The sequence below is a fragment of the Aotus nancymaae genome, unplaced genomic scaffold (genome assembly GCF_030222135.1).
Source record: "Aotus nancymaae isolate 86718 unplaced genomic scaffold, 86718_ANA_hifiasm-v0.15.2.pri h1tg000036l, whole genome shotgun sequence".
Classification (NCBI taxonomy): domain Eukaryota; kingdom Metazoa; phylum Chordata; class Mammalia; order Primates; family Aotidae; genus Aotus; species Aotus nancymaae.
Genome location: NW_026988450.1, coordinates 24,155,867 through 24,181,643, shown reverse-complemented (window position 1 = coordinate 24,181,643; position 25,777 = coordinate 24,155,867). Strand labels below are relative to the sequence as shown.

At 42.8% G+C, this 25,777-nt stretch overlaps 1 protein-coding gene and 3 pseudogenes across 1 annotated transcript; 2 read left to right on the top strand and 2 right to left on the bottom strand.

The window, feature by feature from the left end:
* Positions 1 to 679: 679 nt before the first annotated feature.
* Positions 680 to 773, bottom strand: LOC135278148 (U6 spliceosomal RNA; annotated as a pseudogene).
* Positions 774 to 7,410: 6,637 nt separating this feature from the next.
* LOC105716342 (ATP-dependent RNA helicase DDX3X-like) lies at positions 7,411 to 9,475 on the top strand (annotated as a pseudogene).
* A 3,453-nt stretch (positions 9,476 to 12,928) lies between these two features.
* Positions 12,929 to 14,968, bottom strand: LOC105716349 (CTP synthase 1-like; annotated as a pseudogene).
* A 4,495-nt stretch (positions 14,969 to 19,463) lies between these two features.
* Positions 19,464 to 20,050, top strand: LOC105716348 (ATP synthase F(0) complex subunit C3, mitochondrial-like). The gene has a single exon (XM_064384121.1). It carries the CDS (start codon positions 19,470 to 19,472, stop codon positions 19,893 to 19,895), a length of 426 nt encoding a protein of 141 aa, XP_064240191.1. The 5' UTR covers positions 19,464 to 19,469; the 3' UTR covers positions 19,896 to 20,050.
* The last annotated feature ends 5,727 nt before the right edge of the window (positions 20,051 to 25,777 follow it).

Here is a 25,777-nt window from a genome sequence, read left to right as displayed (position 1 = left end):
GTACTCAGGGCTTGGGAATGTACCAAAGTCAATCAGGCTCAACATCAAGGCCCTAATACTAGGATTTTCTTGCAGTTTGATTCCAAGCCCCACTTACCTCGCCAGGCAGACCCACAGTGGGCACTGCTGCTTGGGAAGCCTCAGCTGCTTTACAAGGGTCTTGTTTTTACTTAAAGTGGTCCTGAACAACTCTTCCAACATCGTCTGCAAAGGTACACTTTCCCTTCAGTTCAGGTTCAATGCCACTACTCCTTTGCTCTTTTCATTGCAAATGACGTTAGATGTGAACTCGAGGAAGAAACTTGCCCTCCCTGATTTTTTCCTTTTCTCTGTCCTCAACGAAGTATCCCACGATCTGGATGTAGAAAAGGATCAGTTCTTCCCCCTTCCCTCCACATATGTGCATGCGCACATACACACACACATTTTTTAAGTCTCTAAGAATCCACAGCTGTGGCTGAATGCTGTGGGGTTCATGTCTGTAATTCCAGCACTTTGAGAAGCTGAGGCGGGTAGATCACTGGAGTCCAGGAGGTCAACGCTGCAGTGAGCCAAGATTGCACCACAGCACTCCAGTCTGGGTGACAAAGCGAGACCCTATCTCAAAAAAAAAAAAATCCATTCTCTTTCATAAAATCCACTGTCCACTATAAAAGCTATCTCTTTTTTTATTTTTATTTTTTCAATGGAACACTTCACAAATTTGTGTGTCATCTGTGCACTGGGGCCATGCTAATCTTCTCTGTAATTATAATTTTTTGCCTCTCAAGGCATGCACTTGGCCATGTCATTGCTGTGCAGCTCAAAGCCTGATTCCTGGCACCTCCACATTCAGCCATAAAGCAATCAGTCCAATTTTAATACACATGCCACCAAATTGAACATCACAGCTATCTTTGATAAAACTCCCTTGTAATCCTCTTCCAAACTTGTTATACAGCTTTGAATGAAGACCGGTATACTCCCAATATACTGGCAGACAATACATTGCAAAGGGCATTACCTGAAGACAGTATATTAGTCAGGTTCTCCAGAGAAACAGACCTAGTAAGAAACTTAGAGAGATATATAGAAAAAGATTTAGTAAGAAAGTTTGGTCCATGAGATTATGGAGGCTGAGAAGTCTCACAATCTGCTGTCTGCAAGCTGGAGGCCAGGAAAGTTGATGGTGTAATTCCAGCCTGAGTGTGAGGGCATCAGAACCAGGAGTGCTCATGCCCAAGGGCAGAAGATAGATGTCCCAGCTCAAGCAGACAGTAAATTCACCTTGCCTCCACCTTTTTTTTCTAGCTGGGCCCTCAATAGATTAGATGATGCCCAGCCACTTTGGTGAGGGCTGATCTTTACTCAGTCTACTGATTTGAACGCTAATGTTTTCGGGAAACATCTTCACAGACACAGCCAGAAATAATGCTTTACCAGCTATCTGAGCAACCCTGAGCCCAGTCAAGTTGACACAAGAAATTAACCATTACAAACGGGCAGATAAGTGAAAAGAGAGAAAGAGACAATAAGAGAGAAAGCCCTTAGGAAGAGGAAACACTCAGAACTTCTAATTAAAATTCAGAATAGTATTGTTCTCTGTCTTCTCTTCTAATTTTTCTAGTTCCAGGAGTTAGGCAGGAGTGTCATCAGCAAAAAGGGCCATCCCAGGCCTGTGAAGCTCTGTGAGTCCACCCAGTAGCCATGGGAAGACCTGTGCAGCTTGCTTTTCCAGGAGAGAGAGAATATACTACCCCAAGGGTGCTGCCAGATTCCCCAGGAGCCAGAGAAGTGCCAGCTCTGAACTCCAGTGACCCAGTGCAAGAGCCTCAGAACCCAACACAACCTAACTTGCAATCCCAACTAATACTTGGGTGAGCCCCCAAATATCTGAGTTTCTTTTTTTTTTCCCCAAGATGGAGTCTGGCTTTGTCACCCGGGCTGGAGTGCAGTGGCGTGATCTTGGCTCACTGTAACCTCCACCTCCCAGATTCAAGAGACTGTCCTGCTTCAGCCTCCCAAGTAGCTGGGATTACAGGTGCCGGTACCACGCCCAGCTAATTTTTTCTATTTTTAGTAGAGACCGGGTTTCACCATGTTGGCCAGGCTGGTCTCGAACTCCTGACCTCACGTGATCCACCCACCTCGGCCTCCCAAAGGGCTGGGATTACAGGCGTGAGCCACCACGCCCAGCCATATCTGAGTCTTAATATCCCAATCTGCAAACTGTGAATCCTAGAAAATGTAAATAATAGCATGGGGTGGTGACTGTGAGAATTAAGTAAGACAATGTATGTAAAGCACCTGGCATTGTGTCCGGATGCTCTCAAAAATGCTCTCAGTAGTTTACTTTCTGTCCTGCCTTACAAACTTCCTGATCTTCCCGTATCTCCTTTCCCAGTTATTCATTTGGCCACACTCAACAGGAAAATCTTCACACTCCACCGAAAGCTATCAGCTGACACTGAAGGATGCTTTACCTTCAGGGCAGATATTCATGATTCTCAAAATTGAGTTTACTCTGGATTCACCTGTTGAATTCTAGAATATGAAAGACACCCAATAATAGATGCCCACTATTTACTATGATAATTCTTTTTTTTTTTTTTTTTTGAGACTGGGTCTTGCTCAGTCACCCAGGTTGGAGTACAGTGGCACAATCCCTGCTCATTGCAGCCTCAAACTCCTCAGCTCAAGCAATCCCTCCACCTCAACCTCCTAAGTAGCTGAGACTACAGGCCACCACACTTAGCTAATTTTTTAAATTTTTTGTAGAGAGAAGGTCTCACTTTGTTTCCCAGGCTGGTCTTGAACTTCTGGCTTCAAGCAATCCTCCGACCTCAGCCTCCCAAAGTGCTGGGATTACAGGCATAAGCCACCACGCCCAGCCCATGTTACCTCTTTTATCAAAGAGGTATTATCTTAAATGACCTTTGGTATTTATTCAATGTTTTATTATGTTTTAATATTTTTATACATTTATTTTTTACACATTTATATAATATTCATTATAATTTATATTTATTTCGTGTTTTCCTATATTTATCTTTTCATTATGTTTTAAATTTCCAAATACATGCATAAGTAGAATACTAAAGAGAACCTCTTTGAGCCCATCTCTAGTTTTAGCAGCTATCAACAATTTAGTATTCTTGTTTTATCTATCAGTCCTCCACTTATATTGCTGTTGTGTTACTGGAGCACATCCCTAGGCATCTCTTTCTACCACCATATACTTGAGGATACATCACTCACAAAGAACATTTGCTTACATAACCATGATTCCATCATCACACCTGTAGTATAATAAGGCTATTTGGTGTCCTGTTTCTTGGCACAAAACTCAAAAATCCTTGGAATTTCCTGAATGACAGGAATGTCTTTTGTTATTCATAAAGCACCTCTTTAGATCACACCTGAGTTTATGCTAATGAAGTATCTGGAAAGGGGCAGACTGAAAAGCAAGTGCTATAAAAACACTTGAATAATGAGATCTGATGAGCTTCCAGGTTGGGGAATACATCAAGGTGCTGGGAGGGTGGCATGCCCAGAGAGGGAAGAGAAGAGACATGAACCACTCTCCTGCCTCATACCTTGCCCTCTGCATCTCTTCTCTTTAGTTTTCTAGAGCCGAGTCCTTTATAATAAACCACTAAAAATAAGTAAAGTGTTTCCCTCAATTCTGTGAGCCATTGTAGCAAATTATCAAACTTGTTATGGGAACCTCCAATTTAAAGCTGGTCATTCAGAACTGCAGGAGCCCCAGACGTGCGATTAACATCTGAAGCAGGGCCAATCTTGAGGAACCAAGCCCTTTAACTTATGGGATCTGATGCTAACTTCAGGTAGATAGTCTCAGAATTAGACTAAGTTGTCATACACCCAGCTGGAGTCCAAAGAGTTGAAGAATTGCTTGATGTGGGGGGAAAAAAACGCACACATCTAGTGTCAGAAGTGTTGTGTGAATATAAACATCATGTTTTCTCAATCCCCAATAAAAAAGTTAACACTGTTGATGCGAGTATGAATTAGTTTGACCATTGTGGAAGACAGTGTAGTGATTCCTCAAAGATCTAGAACTAGGAATACCATTTGACCCAGCAATCCCATTACTGGTTATATACCCAAAGGATTATAAATCATTCTACTACAAAGACACACGCACACGTATGTTCACTGCAGCACTGTTCACAATAGCAAAGACTTGGAACCAACCCAAATGCCCATCAATGATAGACTGGATAAAGAAAATTTGGCACATATACCCCATGAAATACTATGCATCCATGAAAAAAGGATGAGTTCATGTCCTTTGCAGGGACACCGATGAAGCTAGAAATCATCATTCTCAGCAAACTGACACAAGAACAGAAATCCAAACACCGCATGTTCTCACTCCTAAGTGGTTGTTGAACAATGAGAACACATGTACACAGGGAAAGGAACATCACACACTAGGGCCTGTTAGGGGGTAATGGGGATAGGGGAGGGATAGCAGGGGGTGGGGTATTGGGGAGGGATAACATTAGGAGAAAAACCTAATGTAGATGACAGGGGGATGGATGCAGCAAACCACCATGGCATGTGTATACCTATGTAACAATTCTGCATGATCTGCACATGTACCCAGAACTTAAAATATAATAAAAATTTTTTAAAATTTTTTTAAATTAACACTAATCCCTTACTATCATTGGATACCCAGTCTATATTCATATTCTCGCAATTGTCTCAAAAGTATCTTGGGCCAGACAAGGTGACTCATGCCTGTAATCCCAGCACTTTGGGAGACTAAGGCAGGTGGATCACCTGAGGTCAGGAGTTCAAGACCAGCCTGGCCAACATGGTGAAATTCCGTTTCTACTAAAAATACAAAAATTAGCTGGGTATGGTGGCACAAGCCTGAAATCCCAGCTACTCGGGAGGATGAGGCAGAGGAACTGCTTGAACCCAAGAGGCAGAGGTTGCCGTGAGCCAAGATTGTACCATTGCATTCCAGCCTGGGTAACAGGAGCGAAATGTCTCAAAAAAGAAAAAAATTGTATCTTGTTTGTTTGTTGGAACCAGGAATCCTCAGCATTTGACTGATATCCCTTAAGAATTTCTTAATCTTGGCTCACGCCTATAATCCCAGCACTTTGAGAGGCCGAGGTGGGTGGATCACGAGGTCAAGAGACTGAGACCATCCTGGTCAACATGGTGAAACCCCGTCTCTACTAAAAAATACAAAAATTAGCTGGGCATGGTGGCGCATGCCTGTAGTCCCAGCTACTCGGGAGGCTGAGGCAGGAGAATTGCTTAAACCCAGGAGGCGGAGGTTGTGGTGAGCCGAGATCACGCCATTGCACTCCAGCCTAGGTAACAAGAGTGAAACTCTGTCTCAAAAAAAACATAATTTCTTAATCTGTAATGGTTCCTGAGGTAGCCATGGAGGGGCATCCCCAAGATACCCTTCAAGAAGAACCTGCGGCCAACTGCGAGGCGTAGGGTCAGCAGACAGCCTCCAGCTCTCAGCCCCTTCAACGTCAGCATCAGCTGCGGAGCGCTGAGGTCACACCTTTCTCTGAGCAACCCACATTCAGTGACCGAGGAGGGAGGGGTAAAAAGGTTCAGCTTTTGGCCTGACACAGAACAACTCTGATCAACAATATTTGCTCACAGAGCCACTCTCGGTTTGCTAAGGTTCTGCCAGGCCTGCATCGCAAAGGGTCTTTTCCCACTAGCACCTTCCCTTTATAGGCACTGCTCCTTACCAATCTTCCTGCACCCAAACCGTCTGTCAGCATCTGCTTCCAGAGAATCTAATTTGCAACAGTTCTCATCCCTTTCTTTTCATGCCCTTGTTAAAGAAACTAGGACTGACTTTACATTTAAAACATGAGTTTCAGCATTCCAATCATTTCTCAAGATTGAAAATTATAAGCTAAACATTCTCATTTTCATAATAGGAATTTCTAATCATTTAATCAAAAGAAATTAAAGATAAATACAATATAAAGTCTCATTTTATCCTCTAAAATAGGTAAACCTTATCAGATCCATTTTCATAAAATTGCTGATATCACCAAAATAAACCACAATAAGCCACAGTGGTTCATGCCTATAATCTCAACACTTTGGGAGGCCAAGGCAGGAAGATCACTTGAAGTTAGGAATTTGAGAATAGCCTGGACAACATAGTAAGACCTTGTCTCTAGAAAAAAATTTAAAAACTAGCTGTAGTAGGGCACACCTGCAGTCCTAACTACTCAGGAAGCTGAGGCAGGAGGATAGCTTCAGCTCAGGAGTTTGAGGCTGCAGTGAGCTATGATTGTGCCACTGCACTTCGGCCGGGGCATAGAGCAAAACCCTATCTCAGAAGACAAAAAATACAAATAATTTTTTAAAGCCACAATAGAAGTCTAGATTTATCTATGTAATGATAAAGGAGTCAATTCAGCAAGAGGATATAATAATTTTAAGTATATATGCACTAAACACTGAAGCATCTAGATGTATAAAGCAAATATTAGAGCTAAATTATATTAGACCCCAATATAATAATGGCTGTAGACTTCAACGCCCCTCTTTCAGCATTGGACAGATCTTCCAGATAGAAAATCAACACAGAAACATTAGACTTCATCTATGTTATAGCATAAATGGACCTAACAGATATTTACAGAAGATTTCATCCAACAGCTCCAGAATACACTTTTTTTTCTCAGCATATGGATCATTCTCAAGGGCAGATCATGTACTAGGTCACAAAACAAGTCTTAAAACATTCAAAAAAACTGAAATAATATTCTCTGACGGCAATGGAATAAAACTAAAAATTAATAACAAAATTAAGTCTCCTAAAAAGGAATTTGGGAGACTATACGAACACATGGAAATTGGAAAATATGCTCCTGAATGACCAGTAGGTCAATTAAGAAATTAAGGAAATTGAAAAATGTTATAAAAAACAACAACAACAACAGGAAATATGAATGAGCCCTAGGTTAACATTTTCAGGCCTCCTAGGTGGCAGAAAGCAGGAGAAGCAAGTTCTCGCGAAATCTCGAGAACTGCGAGGCTGAGACTAGGGTTTTAGTGGAGAGCAGAAATGTACCTCGATAAAACTAGGACAGCATTCAGTGTCCTGAGCTCCAAGGTAGGACGACGAGGGGCGACTGGACTAAGGAGGATATCCCGGGAAGTTAGGCCCGAGGGAGCGCGCAGTAGCCGGGCAGAAGTCGCTGTGGCGGGGATTGTGACGTGAGAGGGAGGGCACACGTTGTACGTGCTGACGTGCTGACGTGCTGACGTAGCGGGCGTTCGAGCGGGTGTATTAGGTCCGTGGCCGCGCCGCTTCAGAGCCAGTGCTCCTGTGAGAGGGCCTTGGCGGTGGAACAAACACTCGCTCAGCAACGGAAGACTCCGAGTTCTCAGTACTCTCCAGGGATGAGTCATGTGGAGATGGAAAATGCGCTCGGGCTGGACCAACAGTTTGCAGGCCTAGACCTGAACTCTTCAGATAATCAGAGTGGCGGAAGTACAGCCAGCACAGGGCACTATATTCCTCCTCATTTAAGGAATCAAGAAGCTACTAAAGGTTTCTACGGTAAAGACAGTTCAGGGTGGAGTTCTAGCAAAGATAAGGATGCATATAGCAGTTTTGGATTTCGTAGTGATTCAAGCAGTAGCGAAGTCTAGCTTCTTCAGTGTTCATGGAAGTGGATCGAGGGAAGGTTTGATGATTGTGGACGGAGTGATTATGACGGCATTGACAGCCGTGGTGACAGAAGTGGCTTTGGCAAATTTGGACGTGGTGGAAACAGTCGCTGGTGTGACAAATCAGATGAAGATGATTGGTCAAAACCACTCCCACCAAGTGAACGCTTGGAACAGGAACTCTTTTCTGGAGGCAACACTGAGATTAATTTTGAGAAATATGATGACATTCCAGTAGAGGCAACAAGCAACAACTGTCCTCCACATACTGAAAGTTACAGTGATGTTGAGATGGGAGAAATTTTCATGGGAAACATTGAGCTTACTCATTATAATGACTCACCTGACTCCAGTGCAAAAGCATGCTATTCCTATTATTAAAGAAAAAAGAGATTTGATGGCTTGTGCCCAAACAGGGTCTGGAAAACCTGCAGCACTTCTCTTGCCCATCTTGAGTCAGAGTTACTCAGATGGTCCAGGCGAGGCTTTGAGGGCCATGAAGGAAAATGGAAGGTATGGGCACTGCAAGCAATACTCAATCTCCTTGGTATTAGCACCAACAAGAGAGTTGGCAATACAGATCTGTGAAGAAGCCAGAAAATTTTCATACCGATTTAGAGTTTGTCCTTGGGTAGTTTATGATGGTGCCAGTATTGGTCAGCAGATTCTAGACTTGGATCGTGGATGCCACTTGTTAGTAGCCACTCCAGGATGTCATGGATATGATGGAAGAAGATTGGATTAGACTTTTGCAAATACTTGGTGTTAGATGAAGCTGATCAGATGTTGGATATGGGGTTTGAGCCTCAGATACATAGAATAGTTGAACAGATACTATGCCTCCGAAGTGTGTCCGCCACACTAGATATTTAGTGCTACTTTTCCTAAGGAAATACAGATGCTGACTCATGATTTCTTTGATGAATATATCTTCTTGGCTGTAGGAAGAGTTGGCTCTACCTCTGAAAACATCATGCACAAGTAGTTTGGGCAGAAGAATCAGACAAATGGTCGTTTCTGCTTGACTTCCTAAATGTAACAGGCAAGAATTCACTGACCTTAGTGTTTGTGGAGACCAAAAAGGGTGCAGATTCTCTGGAGGATTTCTTATGCCATGAAGGATATGCATGTACAAGCATCCATGGAAACCGTTCTCAGAGGGATAGGGAAGAGGCCCTTCAGCAGTTCCACTCAGGAAAAGGCTCAATTCTAGTGGCTACAGCAGTAGCAGCAAGGGGACTGGACATTTCAAACGTGAAACACTTTAATCAATTTTGACTTGCCAAGTGATACCGAAGAATATGTACATCACATTGGTCATACAGGATGTGTAGGGAATCTTGGCCTGGCAACCTTATTCTTTAACGAGAGGAACATAAATATTAATAAGGATTTGTTGGATCTTGTTGTTGAAGCTAAACAGGAAGTGCCATCTTGCTTAGAAAACATAGCTTATGAACACTACAAGGGTAGCAGTTGTGGATGTCCTAAGAGTCGCAGATTTAGTGGAGGGTTTGGTGCCAGACACTACCGACAAAGTAGCAGTGACAGCAGTTCCAGCTTCAGCAGCAGCCCCACAAGCAGCAGCCACAGTGGCAGAGGTGACCACAGCAGCAGCAGAGGATTCGGTGGAGGTGGCTATGGAGGCTTTTACAACAGTGATGGAGATGGAGGAAATTGTAACTCCCACGGGGTTGACTGGTGGGGTAACTGTGCCTGCTTTGCAGTACGTCACCCTGCCAAACAAGCTAATATGGAAACCACATGTAACTTAGCCAGACTGTACCTCGTGTAGTATCAAGAACTCGCAGTACATTACCACCTGTGATTCCACTGAAATTTTTTTTAAGGGAGCTCAAGGTCACAAGAAGAAATGAAAGGGACAATCAGCAGCCCCATTCAGAAGGTGGTTTGAAGACTTCATTGCTGTAGTTTTGATTAACTCCCCTCCTGCCTACCCCAATCCCAAACTGCATTTATAATTTTGTGACTGAGGATCATTTGTTTGTTAATATGCTGTGCCTTTAACTTTAGACTTTTTATTTTGATTCCTGTTGGCTCAGTAATACTCAAGATATCAATTGTTTTGACAAAATTAACTTACTGAACTTGAGCTAATATCAAACCTTGGCACACGTGTGTGATACAACTTAACAGAATCATCAATTCATCCTTAAATATAAGGAAAAAATTATGCAGTAACCTGCATTAGGGCTTTTGATCCTTGCACATTGAGGGAAAACAAACAACAAACATATTGAAGCATATTAATGGAATTAGTTTCTAATGTGGCAAACTGTAGTAAGTTGAAGTTCTGATTTGCTCACTCTATCCTGGATAGGTATTCAGAAACTGATAGTCTTTAAACAAGCCATTCCAGTCATGATGAGGTGATGTATGAATACAAGCATACATTCAAAGCACTGTTTTCAAAGTCGATGCAAGTAAATACAGCAATTTCTCTTTCAACGTTTAGGCAGATCATTAATTAGTTAATGAGCTAGCCAAATGTGGGCATACTATTACAGGGAAAGTTTAAAGTTCTGATAACTTGAAATAGGTTTTTAGGAGAATTCATCTACTTAGACTTTTTAAATGCCTGCCATAAATGAAATTGAAATGGTAGAATGGCTGACCACAGCAATGACCAGCCCTCATTAGGGCCCTGGATAATTTTTGATATAATAACACATGCTAGTGTTGATGTTTTTTGGTCTAGAGGGTATGAACAGAAAGAATTAATGCAGCAGGCTTTATTTTAAATGCCGATTCACATTACTCTGCTCAAGCTGCATTGAGATGTTAAACTGGCTTACTATAGGCTTTGTAAAAATGGCTCCAGAAGAGTAACAAACTGAAATCTTTGAGATCACACAGGTTGGAAATATGAACATAACTGCACAAGGTGTCAATTCTGCTCTACAGTGCAGATTTAGTTAGTTTTAGTTGCATAGGTTTCCATTGTATTTATAGTCCGTTCATGCTAAATCTGGCCAAAGATGAGCATTGTTCACCACTAAAATGCCTTTGCCACTTTGCATTCTGTGCTAATTTTGTGGCCAGAATGCAGTGATCAAAACGCTCAATCTTTTTACAATGTATAGGAAGATAGCAAACATTTTCTGAAGTGCAATATATTTTCAAGTGTATTGTGCCTTGTTCTAAAACTAATATTAAGTAGGTGCATTTGACAGTATTGAGGTCATTTGTTATAGTGCTATTTCAATTAGTCTAGGTTTCGGCCCTTGTACATTTTGCCCATAACTTTTTACAAAATACTTCTTTTAGATTGCACAATCAGAGCATGTGTGTGTGTGTGTGTGTGTGTGTGTGTCTTGTGTACATGTCCTTAAACTTCCAATCTTACTTTGTCTCTTGAAGATTGTTGAATACAGCTTGTCTAGGAAGGGGATGGGACTAGAGTCTAAAATTTATTTGGGACCATGGGAATGATAGTTGGGAAGAAAACTATAGCACACGACAGATTTCTAGATACTTTTTGCTGTTAGTTTTATGTAATACTTATTGAACATTTTGACAAATATTTATTTTTGTAAGCCTAAAAGTGATTATTTGAAAGTTTAAAGAATCTTGACCAAAAGACAGTACAAAAACACCGGCACTTGAATGTTGAATGTCATCATATGCATGAAATTATATATTTCAGGATAGTGTGAGCTTTCAATGTTAAGTCATATTAAACTCTTAAGTCGAGGCAGGAGAATTGCCTGAACCCAGGAGGCGGAGGTTGCAGTGAGCCGAGATCGCGCCATTGCACTTCGGCCTGGGTAACAAAAGTGAAACTCCGTCTCAAAAAAATAAATAAATAAATAAAATAAACTCTTCAGTCAAATAAAGCAGACCCAGATTTGGCAGTGTAACCATAATTTTCCAATGTTATAGAAACAAAAGTGGTGACTTGAAATTAAATCATGCCGAGGTTTTGATACACTTGTATATAAATAGCAATATAAAAGACTGAAAAAAGGACTACTTGGAATTATTTTCTGATTCTTTAAAAAAAAAATTCTGTTTCTTCTAACCCTGTTTCTTCGTATTTTAAAAATTTTGCTTCTAAAAAAAAAATCCGTGTAAGACAATTGATCCTGCATAAGGTACTTCCTGCCACGTCTCCTATGAGGAATACTTCTAAGCAACTGAATAGCATCATAGTATGGTGCTAATAAGCCCATGTTCTGGAGTCCAGCTGCCTGGCTCCCACGCCTGCCCTATACTTGCTAACTGTGTGACCCGAAGAAAGTTGCTTAGTCTCTCAGTCTCAATTTTCTCATTTTTAAAATGGGAATGACAATAAGAGCCCTAGCAAAGTTCATTAATGTGAGAATTAAATGCTTTAATCATGTAGTAAAATGCTTGACACTAGATACTCAGTAACGCAATTTTCATTTCTAGCAATATGGTGCACAGGGTATCCAGGACAACATTTCTGCTTAAAAAAAAATGCCACATAAAATGTTTTTAATTTTGTTTAAATGTATCCATAAAATGACAAGAAAATAAAAACCCCTTGTATCCTGATTTTGGTCTCCAGTACCACTCCCTATGGAAATAAACATAATAATTAATTTTTTTCTTGTTCTGTATTATTTATTTCTTAAGAGTACACATTGAGTCCAGCAAGAGAGAATACAGTAGCACACAGTTGTGCCTATCGTTAGCTCACATTAAGAAAATGACTTCATACTGCCCTTTCCACTGTGGTAACACCATCCTGGAAGAAAAACGTACCCTCGAGTCAAGCTGTCTCTCTATGAGAGGGTTTTAGAGGAAGCTTCCCCAAAAGATTCTTTATTCTTTTCAAGTGACCCCTTGATGCAAGGAGTGTTTCCCAGCCCCAGAAATAGCAAGCGCAGCCAGAGGCATGGGGATTTTAACATCACACTTCAGAGACAGACATCTTGGTGTTTCATGTGCCACCAAACTGACCCTCCCTTTTGGATGACAAGGACCAGCCACAGTTGGCACTGAGAATCCCCCCAACTCAGGGCAGTATAGAGATTTTGTCTCTGGTTTCATAGCTTAATGACAAGCAACACCCTTAGATCCCCAGCACCAAGTGTTCAAATCCTAGCTAAAATCCTCTCTCCATGCTCAGTAAGTCCAGGTGGCATACTTTATAACGGTCTAGGCATCCAAGGGAAAGTGACAGGCAACACACTAGCATCTGAAATGACACGAGGTAGTTGAGAAACAGGTGACCAATGGGGCACTCTGCAGCCCCACCCACCATCGGTTCCCATCCCGATGTTCTGCTGCATCTTAAGAACTGCAAGGAGAGTGTCACAAAACAGGCAGACAGCACAGAGGAGCCAGCACACATGATGGGACATGCAAGTGACAAGTTTCCCAAATACCTTTCCCCATAATAAAATAATCTTAATAAAAACATAATTTAAAGAAAGTGTCGAAAGCCAAGTGTAACGTCAGAGCTGTAAACTCTACCCAAGTTTGAAGGGTCTCTTGAAGTATCATCCACTACAAGATCAGTCATGATTTATTGACAGAAACTTCAGATCAGTAATCTCAGAGTCAGGGATGCTGCTTCCACTTCTGTCACTATAGGTGTCCCTGGGCGAGAGCCTGCAGCCTTTCTGGAGGTAATGTGGGAGTTTCCCCACAGAGGCCAGGAGGAGGCCAAAGTATGGTGGGGAGAGCTTGATAGGTCTGGACAGGAACTCAGGGTGGTACTGAACCCCAACAAAACAGGGATGATCTTCCAACTCCACAATTTCCATTCTCTCTCCTTCAACATCTTGGCCAACGAATTTCAGGCCTTGTTCTTCCAAACACTTCTTCAAGACTGGATTCACCTCAAATCGGTGGCTGTGCCTCTCTTCCAAGTAGTCTGCATCTCCATACAGTTTCCTCATGACTGAGTTCTTGGTCTGGAACAGGGTTCTCCTCTTGCCCAGCCTCATGGTTCCGCTCATCTGCCCTGGGTTGTGTTCTGGGCATGTCTACGACCACAGGATGACTGGTCTTAGGGTCAAACTCTGTAGAATTGGCATCTTCCCAACCCAGCACGTTTCTTAAGAATTCAACCACTGCCAACTGCATTCCGAAGCAAATGCCCAAAAAAGGCTTTTTCTGATTCCGAGCCCAGGAAATTGCTTGGATTTTTCCTTCTGTTCCTCAAACACCAAATCCTCCTGGAACCAGCACTCCATGAGCACTACAGAGCTTCTGCCAAGCTTCATGGTAGTGCACAGGCTCTTCTCGCGAAGTTTGGGCTCCAAGTCCGTCGAATCTATAACTTGATTTCCAATTTGTGGTTGATGGCCAGTGCAGAATGCTCCAGAGCCTTAATGACAGAGGCATATGAGTCTGAGAACTTCGTGTATTTGCCCACAAGGGCAGTAGAGCAGGTCTCCAGCAAGCGATTGTATCTGTCAGCCATCTCTTTCCATTTCATCAGCATTTTTCTTGGCTGCCTCTCAATAGGAAGGTCAAGTCTTCGAAGAAAATAATCTACAACGCCTTGCTCCTCTAACAACAAGGGGACTCGGTAGATGGATGAGACATAGTGGACACAGATCACTTGTTCAGGCTCGACATGGCAGAACATCGATATTTTCTCTTTCACTGATGTGCCAAGTAGATTTGAGCACCTGCATACAACCAGATCCGGGGAAAGCCCAAGCCCTCTAAGTTCCCGAACACTATTCTGGGTGCGTTTAGTCTTCTGTTCCCCTGTTGAACTCGGCTGGGGAACTAGACTGACATGGATATTACAAAAGTTATCTCTTTTGACCTTGAATTGGAACTAATGGAAGGCCTCAATAAAGGGCATGCTTTCTATGCCTCCCACAGTTCCACCAAGCTCAATAACACACACTTGAGGTTCCAGGCCATCTTCATCTGCAGGTATTAGTGCCTGTCTCATCACCCACTCCTGGATTGCATCTGTGATATGAGGGACAACTTGGACAGTTTTCCCCAAGTAATCTCCTTTCCGTTCCTTGTTAATGACATACTGGTATATCTTTCCAGTGGTCAGATTATTGTCCTTGGTGAGGCGGATGTCAAGGAACCGCTCATAGTTACCCAGGTCAAGGTCTACTTCCCCACCATCATCCAGCACAAAAACCTCACCATGCTCATAAGAAGATAATGTTCCTGCATCAATGTTAATGTAAGGGTCAATTTTGATTGAAGTTACATGTAAACCACATGACTGGAGTATTGTGCCCACACTGCTGGCAATGATTTCTTTTCCAATTCCTGATATAACACCACCAGTAACCAGAATATACTTCATTTTACTTTTTGACCTCAGGAAACAGAGATGAGAATCCCTGCGCAGCCAGCGTCACAGGGCCTGCTGAGGATTCGAAACTGTAACCAGTGTGGACGGAAGGGAGCCACGCAAACGTGGTGAGCTCAACACCGCCAGCGCCCCGACTCCCGGCCGTCGGGATGGGAGGAAGCTGTGGGGCCAAAGGGCCAGCCGCAAGGACCAGGGCCCGCGAGCTCCCAGGCCCCCTCCACCTACAGCGCGGAGCCGCCCCGCCCAGCCCCAGAGTCCCAGCCCCAGGTGGCTGAGCTCGCGCCGAGGCCCGAGGCCCGCGCCGCCGGAATGGATGGGCGGCCGCCGGGCTTCCTCGCTGACGATGAACAAAAGGGCCTTCGCCGTCCGACGAGCCAGGCCGAGCAGATACCGCGCGGCCTGGTGCTGAGAGGCAGACCTCGCAGCCTCTGCAGCTGCCCGGCGCCCCGCTCGGTCCCTCTCCTGAGCGCCGGCCGGCCACGAGACCCGCGCGCGAGAGCCGGCAGCTAGCCGGGCCGGGCGCCCAATAATTAATTTTTTTTAATGCCTTGGAGAAATGATTCCAGAGGCCGGACGGTAAGGACACAAGGTGAGCCTGGGGTATTTATTCCTTGCTCAAAGACAAGGAAGTTTCCAAAGATGAATGGACTCATAACATAAGGACACAGGAGTCTGTTGAAGGGGAATTAACTGATATAATTGTGATAACATAAGCATCAAAAAGAATAATGATCATAAATGGCATACACTGGATATGTAAAAACCTAAAAGTTTGCAATACTGAAAAAAGATAAAGTTGGAGTGGAGGAGACTCACTTGACACCATCTAAAGAAGCTATTAAGCCAAATTCTTGTTTTGAAAGTTGGCAAAAGGAAAGATTTAAGCATTCATCTTGTCTTTCTAATATGAAATATATTGAGGAGAGCCAGCCAGACCTACTTTACGGAAGAATGTCAACTCATCATTTCACAGCTCCTAACTGAAATTACTGATTCATTTTCTAACAAATAAATGGGCCGGGCACAGTGGCTCATGTCTGTATTCCCAGCACTTTGGGAGGCCAAGGTGGGCGGATCACCAGAGGTCAGGAGTTCAAGACCAGCCTGGCCAACATGGTGAAACTCAGTCTCTACAAAAATACATAAATAAGCCAGGTGTGGTGGCGGGTGCCTGTAATCCCAACTACTCGGGAGGCTGAGATGGGAGAATCACTAGAACCCAGGAGGCGGAGTTTGCTCAGCCAAGATCGTGCCGTTGCACTCCAGCCTGGGCAACTGAACGAGACTCTGTCTCAAAAAACATAGATAAATATAAATAAATAAATGGATTGGCTGCTGATTAATATCGTTTAAAAGTGTTAGGTGGATGGTAGATGGGGAACTGGACATGCAAATGGTGCTATGGAAACGCCACATAGATTTCTTCCTGGTCACGTGTGCAAATATCACCATCCATCACAGGAATGAGGCTCCTTCTCTCCTGTCTCCTGAGGATATGTGCATGAAGGGCACAATATTTCTGACCTGTGCTAACCACAAAATGTTCACCTCATACCTTTAATTCAAAATAATCCCAGACCCAAAGCTAAATGGATAAAACTGCTAGAAGAAAACATTGGAGGACATCTTCATGACCTTGGGAAAGGCAAAAGACAAAAACAATTTTTAAAAAATAGATTAAACTTCAGGAAAATTTAAAATTTATGCTTTTCATGGGACATTGTTTTTTTAAAAAAAGATAAATCACAGGGAGAAAATATTCATAATATATTTATCTGACAAAAGACTTGTATCCATAATATCTAAAGAATTATTAAAACTCTGGCCAGGCACAGTGGCTTACACCTGTAATACCTGGCACTTTGGGAGGCCAAGGCAGGCAGATCACTTGAGATCAGGAGTTCAAGACCAGACTGGCCAACATGGTTAAACCCCATCTCTACTAAAAATACAAAAATTAGCCAGGCATGGTAGTGTGTACCTGTAATCTCCGCTGCTTGGGAAGCTGAGGCACAAGAATTGCCATAACCTGGGAGGCAGAGGTTGCAGTGAGCTGAGATTGCACCACTGCACTCCTGCCTGGGCGACAGAGTGAGACTGTCTCAAAAAAAAAAAAAAAAAAAAACTTATTAAAACTCAGTAATAAGAAAAAAAACTTTTTAAAAGGCAAAAGATTTGAACAGATTCTTCATAAGATAAGATATTGTGTATGAATGACCAATAAGGACATGAAAAAATTCTCAACATCATTGCAAATTAAAACCACAATAGCATCCACTGCATAGCTACTAATGGCTAAAACCAAACCCTGACAATATCAAGTATTAGAGAGAATGTAGATTGTCTCTACATTCACACATACAGTGTATGTTTATACATTGCTGGTGAGAATGTAAAGTATGCCTAATTTGGAAAACATTTTGAAAATTTACTAGAATTAAACACATATTACCCATATGACCCAGTAGCTCTACTCCTAAGTATTTACTCAGAAGTTATTTGTTCATACGAAGATATGCAAATGAGTATTCATAGCAGCTTTGCTCATAAGCATTAAAACCAAAGACAACCCAAATGTCTGTCAAAAAGTAAATGGACAGTGTATCTTTATAACAGATAATTATACTCAGCAACAAAAGAGAAACAAACTCCCAATACATACAATATGAATGAATCTCAAAGCATTATACTGAGTGAACGAGTGCATTCCATATGAAATCTAGAAAAGGAAAATCTAAATACAAAGACAGAAAACAGACCGCTGGATTCTTGGACCCAGGATTGGCAGATGCTCACTGGAAAGAGGACAAGAAAACTTTTGAGGGATAGTGAAAATGTTTTATATCTTTTTTTTTTTTTTTTTTTTTGAGACAGAGTTTCGCTCTTATCACCCAGGCTAGAGTGCAATGGCACAATCTCGGTTCACTGAAACCTCTGCCTCCTGGGTTCAAGCAATTCTCCTGCCTCAGCCTCCTAAGTAGCTGGGATTAGAGGTGCCTGCCACCACACCTGGCTCATTTTTGTCTTTTTAGTAGAGACGGACTTTACCATGTTAACCAGGCTGGTCTCGAATTCCTGACCTCAGGTGATCTGCCTGCCTCAGCTTCCCAAAGTGCTGGAATTACAGGCATAAGTCATTCCACCCAGCCTGGAAATGTTTTATCTCTTTATTGTGGTGTTGGTTGCAAAGACATATATTTTTGTTCAAAACTCAGCATTAACCTCCGAATACACCTCAACACCTCCATCTCCCTCATCATTGCCATATGCAAATGGTTGTCAACTTCTGACAATTCTGCTACTAAGCATCAATTAAATTTGGGTAGTCCTCTCTAGTCCCACTTCTGATTTTGTGAAAGTTGTCAGAATCAAAATGGAGTCAGTGCGTCAGACTCTAGCAACAACAAAAAAAACACGGAAGGCACAGTGGCTCATGCCTGTAATTCCAGCACTTTCCAATGCAAGAGGATCACTTGAAGCCTCAAGACCAGTGTGGGCAACATAGTGAGACGCCATCTTTACAAAAAATAAAAAATTAGCACATGGTGGTACACACCTGCAGTCCCAGCTACTTGGGAGGCTGAGATGGAAGGATCACTTGAGCCCAGGAGGTTGAGGCTACAGTGAGATGTAATTGCACCACTGCACTCCAGCCTGGGTGACAAAGCAAGACTCTGTCTCAAAAAATAAATACATACATACATACATACAGTAAATAAATAAATAAAACCGCGAGGTTAAGAAGGGAGGGCTGTCATGCACACATACCTATCATAATAACTATTACAAAGACTCTCTCAAGGGCTTTATGCACACATGCCTGTAACCAAAATTTTTGCCAAGGACTTTCCAAACTGCAGCTTGCTACATGAGTCACAAGGACGGCTAGCTGGATGCACAAGAACGCTTGCCTGACACACTGTCTCCACCAATGAACTAGTGTCAACTCCTGAGATGAGCCTCTGTAACCATTGTTCTCTTTGTTTCAAAACAAATTACCTGTCCTTCTCTCTTTTGCCTTTAAAAGCTTCCCCCTGCCTGAACCTCTTTGGACAGATCTGTGGTCCCCAAAGCCCACACATTCTGCGCTTACAAATCCCCTGCGCACTCCCGAATAAATCTTTGGATAAATATTTGGATATCTTTGGAGAATCTCCTTCTGTTTGTTATTTAGGTTGACACCTTCATCCTCACTTAACTAAATTTTAGCTGCTGCTCCACCTGCCTCCAGTCTCTTACCTTGGGTCCATCCTCCCTCCAGGGAAATCTTTTTTTTTTCTTTTTTCAAAATATATAATCAATTTTTAACTTATTTACTTTGCTTCAGCCTTTCTGGGGCAGGACAGGGAAATCTTTAAAAACACGAATCTCCGAGCCCCATTCCTTCGACCTCTGCCGCACCCGGTGCCACGGCCACCTCTCAGGAAGAGAGGAAGCGAGAGAGGAGCCCACGTAGCGTGTCATTCAAGACCTCCAGCCACGTGGTCCCGAAGAGTGTAAGATGTTCGCCTGCACCAAGCTCGCCTGCACCCCCACTCTGATCCGAGCTGGATCCAGAGTTGCAGACAGACCAATTTCTGCATCAGTGTTATCTCGACCAGAGACTAGAAATGGAGAGGGCTCTACAGTATTTAATGGGGCCCAGAATGGTGTATCTCAGCTAATCCAAAGGGAGTTTCAGACCAGTGCAATCAGCAGAGACATTGATACTGCTGCCAAATTTATTGGTGCGGGTGCTGCAACAGTAGGAGTGGCTGGTTCTGGTGCTGGTATTGGAACAGTCTTTGGCAGCCTTATCATTGGTTATGCCAGAAACCTTTGGCTGAAGCAGCAGCTGTTCTTATATGCTATCCTGGGATTTGCCTTGTCTGAAGCTATGGGTCTCTTTTGTTTGATGGTTGCTTTCTTGATTTTGTTTGCCATGTAACAAATTACTGCTTGACATGTTGGCATTCATATTAATTACGGATGTAATTCTGTGTATCTTACTGTGACTCCAAAAACTGTAGTATTGGTGTCATGGAAATGTATATTGTTTCCAAAGTCATTTCATTAAAGATGAAAACTTTAAAAAAAAAAAAAAAAAAAACACAAATCTCCTCCTATTTCCTCCCTGCTGCAATCTGTCAATGTTTTGCCAATGCTGACAGGTTAAAGCACAAATCCTCAATTTAAGTCTTTAAAAGCCTAGACTCTACCTATTTTTTCAGCTTTATTTTATACTCCTTTCCTCCACACCCATCACCCACAAAATACATATGCATACCTGTTTCCCTCACACCCACATTATCCTACCACCATACTGAATTCCTTGATAATCCGCAAAGACACCTTTCTTTGTTATGTCTCTCCTCCATCCCCCAAACATTCATTTCTGTTAAGAAACATATTTCTCTCAGTTCTAGAGGCTGGGAAGTCAAAAACCAAAGTGCACATCTGGTGTCTGGTGACAGCCCTCTTTCTGCAAAGCAGACAGTCATCTTCTTGTTTCGTCCCGGCGTGCTGGGGAGCAGAGAGAGAGGAAGCAAGCTATACATGTCTCTTCTTTTTTTTCTTTTTTTTTTGAGACGGAGTTTTTGCTCTTGTTACCCAGGCTGGAGTGCAATGGTGCAGTCTTGGCTCACCGCAACCTCCGTCTCCTGGGTTCAAGCAATTCTCCCGCCTTAGCCTCCCGAGTAGCTGGGACTACAGGCGTGTGCCACCATGCCCAGCTAATTTTTGTATTTTTAGTAGAGACGGGGTTTCACCATGTTGACCAGGATGGTCTCAATCTCTTGACCTCGTGATCCACCCGTCTCGGCCTCCCAAACTGCTGGGATTATAGGCATGAGCCACTGCGCCCGGCCACATGTCTCTTCTTATAATGGCATTAATCCCATTCATATGAGGACTCCACCTTCAATACCTAATTACCTCCCAAAGGCCCCACCTCCTAAAACCATTGTGAACGAATTGCGGACGATGAGCTCAGGTTGCTCCCCAATAGGATGTGCTCTTCCAGGCCCTTGGTCCCTCGCTCCCCCAAGAATGGGGGAGAGGACCCCACCAAGCATGGTGAGCTCATTCAAGTAAATATTGGACCCCAAAGAGTTTTGCAGAAAGTGATTTATTTAGGCAGAGAGAGAAAAAGAAATAGAGAGAGCTAGTGAGCTCCCACACTGTTGTCATGGGAGGGGATCCAGAGATGGAGTCCGAACAGATGAGAGAGAAGGGGACTTTTAACCTGGGAGTTATTCTTGCCCTATTCAAGTTTTTTGTTCTGTGAAAGGAGTTCCTTTAAATGTCCACTGGAGTGATTGATATTTGATTTTGGGCAGTCTATCTTCCCAAGGGCATAAAAGTGAAACAAATACCTCTAAGCTCCCAGATGGAGACGTGAAGGAAAGCAAGTCAGGCCTGTCGCTAGGAAGTTCTTGCCTTTGAAACCACACTCCCTTGTGGGCCCGGGAAGAGAAGTTAATCACATTGCCTCACCATCACATTGGAGGTTATGGTTTCAACATTTTAAACTGGGACACAAACATTCAGATTATAACAGCAATCAGGTGGCACAGGAGCCTACAGAAGTGAGCAGGCCAGATCCTTAAGGGGCTTGATTTGGCATGCCAGGGAATTTGGCCTTTATCCTATAAGCAGCAGAAAAAAACTGCATAGCATGATATCTCTGAATACAAGCAGAGGTTCCATTCTCCAGGACACAAAGATATAGAAATGCTCAACAGTTTGTAATTGTTGGGTAGAGATGGTATTTTTGGTAGCAAATAACAAAGCTCAGAACCTGCCGTGGCAACTGGAAAACTGGATTACCAGAAAGAGGCTTGGAAAGACCAAGCAGGCCTGGAATCACCCCACGTGTTAAATAAATAGATTCAGTTTACCTCTCCTGAGGAAACATAATCTCCTAGGCCAGCGGAGAAAACCTGAGGGCAAGGAGTGACCAGACCACTCCTCAACTTACTACCTGAAATGAATTTAGTTGTGAGTTCCAACATCCATCCCTTAAATTTGCATCCCTTAAATTAGCCCTTAAATTTGCACAGCAAAGACAGGGCTATGTGCAGTACACAGGGGTCAAGGAGGGACTCAGGTTTATTCATTTACTCCATCAGTCTTATGACATACATTTATTGAACCCCTATTATGTGCAAGAAACTGAGACTCAAAAGTAGAGAGGAAAAAAAACACCTCAGATTTGTTCCCTACTCTCCAGAAGCTCACTGTCCAGGTGTTCAATAAGGAAAAAATGATTTAAGAGCAAAAAGTGTTGTGATATAATTACCCAGACTGAAAGTCAGGGTTCCGATAGGTAGTGAATTTTAAGCCAAGACCCAGAAGCTAAGAATGTCCTATTGCCTATCCCATTCGATTTTTTTAACTTTGCTAATTGATTTATAAAATTTTTAGAAAGATTTTCTGGATATCAATTGTTTGTTATGGTAACTGAAAACATGTCTCAGACAGACACTTTTAAAAAGACACTTTGTTAATGGTGTCTTTTTCTTTTGATAATAAAAGTTGGAAGTTTTTGTTGTTGTTGTTGTTGGTGGTGGTGGTGGTGGTGGTGTCTGAAACAAGGTCTGGCTTTCTCCCCCAGGGTGGAGTGCAGTGGCACAATCCTAGCTCACTGCAACCTCTGCCTCCCGGGCTCAAACTATCCTCTCACCTCAGCCTCCTAAGAAGCTGGGACCACTGGTGCACATCACCATGCACAACTAATTTTTGTATTTTTAGTAGAGACAAGGTTTCGCCATGTTGCCCAGGCTGGTCTCAAACTCCTGAGCTCAAGTGATCCACCTGCCTCAGCCTCCCAAAGTGCTGGGATTACAGGCATGAGCCACCAAGTCCGCAGGTTTTTGTTTTTTGGGTTTTTTTCTTTTTTTTTTTTTTCGCTTTTACAAGGAATCAAAAGAAAGACTGTCCTAGTAGTGTCTCTTGGAACATCTACCTAATGTGCTAGAGTCATAGGAGTCTCCCAGGCATATTTCTTCAAGCCTAAACCTGGGGAAGTATCCTCTTCAAACAGGACTACTAGCTGCTCTTAGGCTCATGAAGTACTGATGGCCTAAGAAGGTAATCATGGCAGGCAGGATCCCAGAAAGTGAATGCATGCTTTTACCTCTAGCTGGAGCCTCTTTCTACTCCTCAGATGTTCACTGCTCTTGCTTCTCCCTTTTCTATACCTTCCATTCCACATAGTTATACTGAAGCATAACTTATGCTAACACCTCATCCCCTGGATTACTTTAACAGAGAATAAAACATAAGGTAAGGAAATTAAGCTATTAGAGTAAAATTGCAGGTGTGAGCCTGGCCACCAATTCACCATTTTAGTGGTTCAGACCACTAAAATTAAAACTGATCCACATCAATAACCTAAAAGAAGCCTTAGCAGGTTGAGGGAAACCTAAGTGTGGGAGTGTGAAAATATGCCCAAACAATCATGATTTTTGGAGTTCCTCAAAAATGTGAGTCACCTACATGGCCATTGCTCTGTTTGAAGAGCCTCTGAGGGCTGCATTAGAATAAGGAAGTGAGCATGTTCTTTTTCTAGAAGTGAGAAAAGAATCAAATTCAAATGGCCTTCCAGTTACCTTCTGAGAAGAACGTTAAGGTAACATTTATAAGAACATTATGATATTTTCTAAACTTTGTAATCTCTATATGTTTGCCACTTGTGTTGAAGTATCATAATCCCCTGAGTAATCAACAGTAAAATCCCAAAAGTTTTAAAAGCCTGTAGGTTTCTTTTGAGGCCAAGGTAGGACAGCTTCCCAACATAGCCTTAGAAAATGGGCACTGATGAGGAGATATGCACATTCAATTCTTTAGTGTTGTAAGGGGAAAGGTGTACTATGGGAAATCACTGTCTGTATAGAGAGTGTGATTTAATCTTCAGGAAGCTAAAACTACATAATGTGTTTTCCAAGATAGCTTTTCTGCATACAAACGCTCTCCTTTTCTTTTCTTTTTTTTTTTTTTTGAGACAGAGGCTTACTCTGTCACCCAGGCTGGAGAGCAGAGGCGCGATGTCGACTCACTGCAACCTCCATCTCCCCGGCTCAAGCAATTCTCCTGCCTCAGCCTCCTGAGTAGCTGGGACTACAAGTGTGTGACACCAAGCCTGGCTAATTTTTTGTATTTTTAGTAGAGAGGGGGTTTCACTGCGTTAGCCAAGATGGTCTCGATCTCCTGACCTCGTGATCTGTCCACCTCGGCCTCCCAAAGTGCTGGGATTACAGGCGTGAGCCACCATGCCCAGCCACAAACTCTCTCCTTTTGATCCTTGCCATTTTTGTTAGCTAGGAGTCTGTGCTTGGGGCAAATGGAAGTGATGATGACACTATTATATAATGCTGACGCTTACATAATAACTTAGTTGTGCAAGTTACCACAAAACTAGCAGCTTGAAACAACACAGACTTATTACCTCGTAATTCTGTGGAGTCAGAAATCCAGTGAGCTCAACTAGTTCCACACTCAGAGTCTTAAAAGTACAAAATCAAGTTGTCCATCTGCCTGGACTCTCCTCAGGAAGGCTTGGGGGGAAAATCCACTTCTAAGCTTCTTCAGGCCCGTTTCCTCACTGACTGCCAGACAGTGTTGCCTTTAGCTCCTGGGGACTCTCTAGTTCTCCTCCTCACACACAACAAGTAAGGCTTTTGTCACCATTAAAAGTCTGAATATTAAACAGGTTCTTGAACTGGAGGCTCATATCTCTCTGCTTGTTTAACTTCCCCGCCTGTCTCATCCCCAGTAGCTCTTCCAGGACTGCTCCCTTCACCATGAAGCTCCCTGAGTTTTCTCAATTCAAACTTGGGCTTCTTTTCTTTAGCATGTTTACTTTTCTTTTTTTCTTTTTCTTTTTTTTTGAGATGGAGTCTTGCTCCAGGCTGGAGTGCAGTGATGTGATCACTGCACTCTCTGCCTCCTGGGTTAAAGTGATTCTCCTGCCTCAGCCTCCCAAATAGCTGCGACTACAGGCACGTGCACCACACCCAACCAACTTTTTGTATTTTTAGTAGATACGGGGTTTCACCATGTTAGCCAGGATGGTCTCGATTACTTGACCTCATGATCTGCCCATCTTAGCCTCCCAAAGTGCTGAGGTTATAGGTGTGAGCCACTGCACCTGGCGCATGTTTACTTTTCTAATGAAGACATCATGAACAGGGTAACTAGACAGGAAAGGCTTTCTATGTCTTTTTGGTGCTGTCTAAAATCAATCAATTGATTGCACCTTTTAAGACATCTGTCTGCACCTCTGGGGTCATGATTGCCATAATCTTCCTCCGGGTTTGAAAAACCTGTTGGTGCTGAGCATAAGCATGATGCAAACCGATTGATGAGTCAACACAGAACAAATGAAGCAGATAACCACAGGTAGTCTGAACATCAACATGAGCTTCATTCATGAACTACCATGGAACACATTTTGTCCTGGATAAGATTCATGCCATGAAAGCTGGGCAGATGGTTTTTGCCCAGAACATTCTCAGTAGTTAGTTTGAATTTTCTAAATGCAGTTTCATCATTCTCCAACTCAGCAAGGCTTACCTCAATATCACAGCCCTTGAAGCCAACAGATGCAATTTTAGTTCCTTGTGTCCCTGGGACTAGAGTTTTACCAATATTTCTTAGGTTGAACATAGCTGGTGTTTCATATTGTACCAATCTTCTTAGAAAATGTTATCAACCTCTTTCTTCTTGCTGCCTTTTGTAAAGCATATTCTTGCCAACCACCATCGTGCTGCTCAGAGAGCCAAAAGCGGCCAGTCCTTGCACGTGGCTTCCTACATCTCAGGGCTAGCA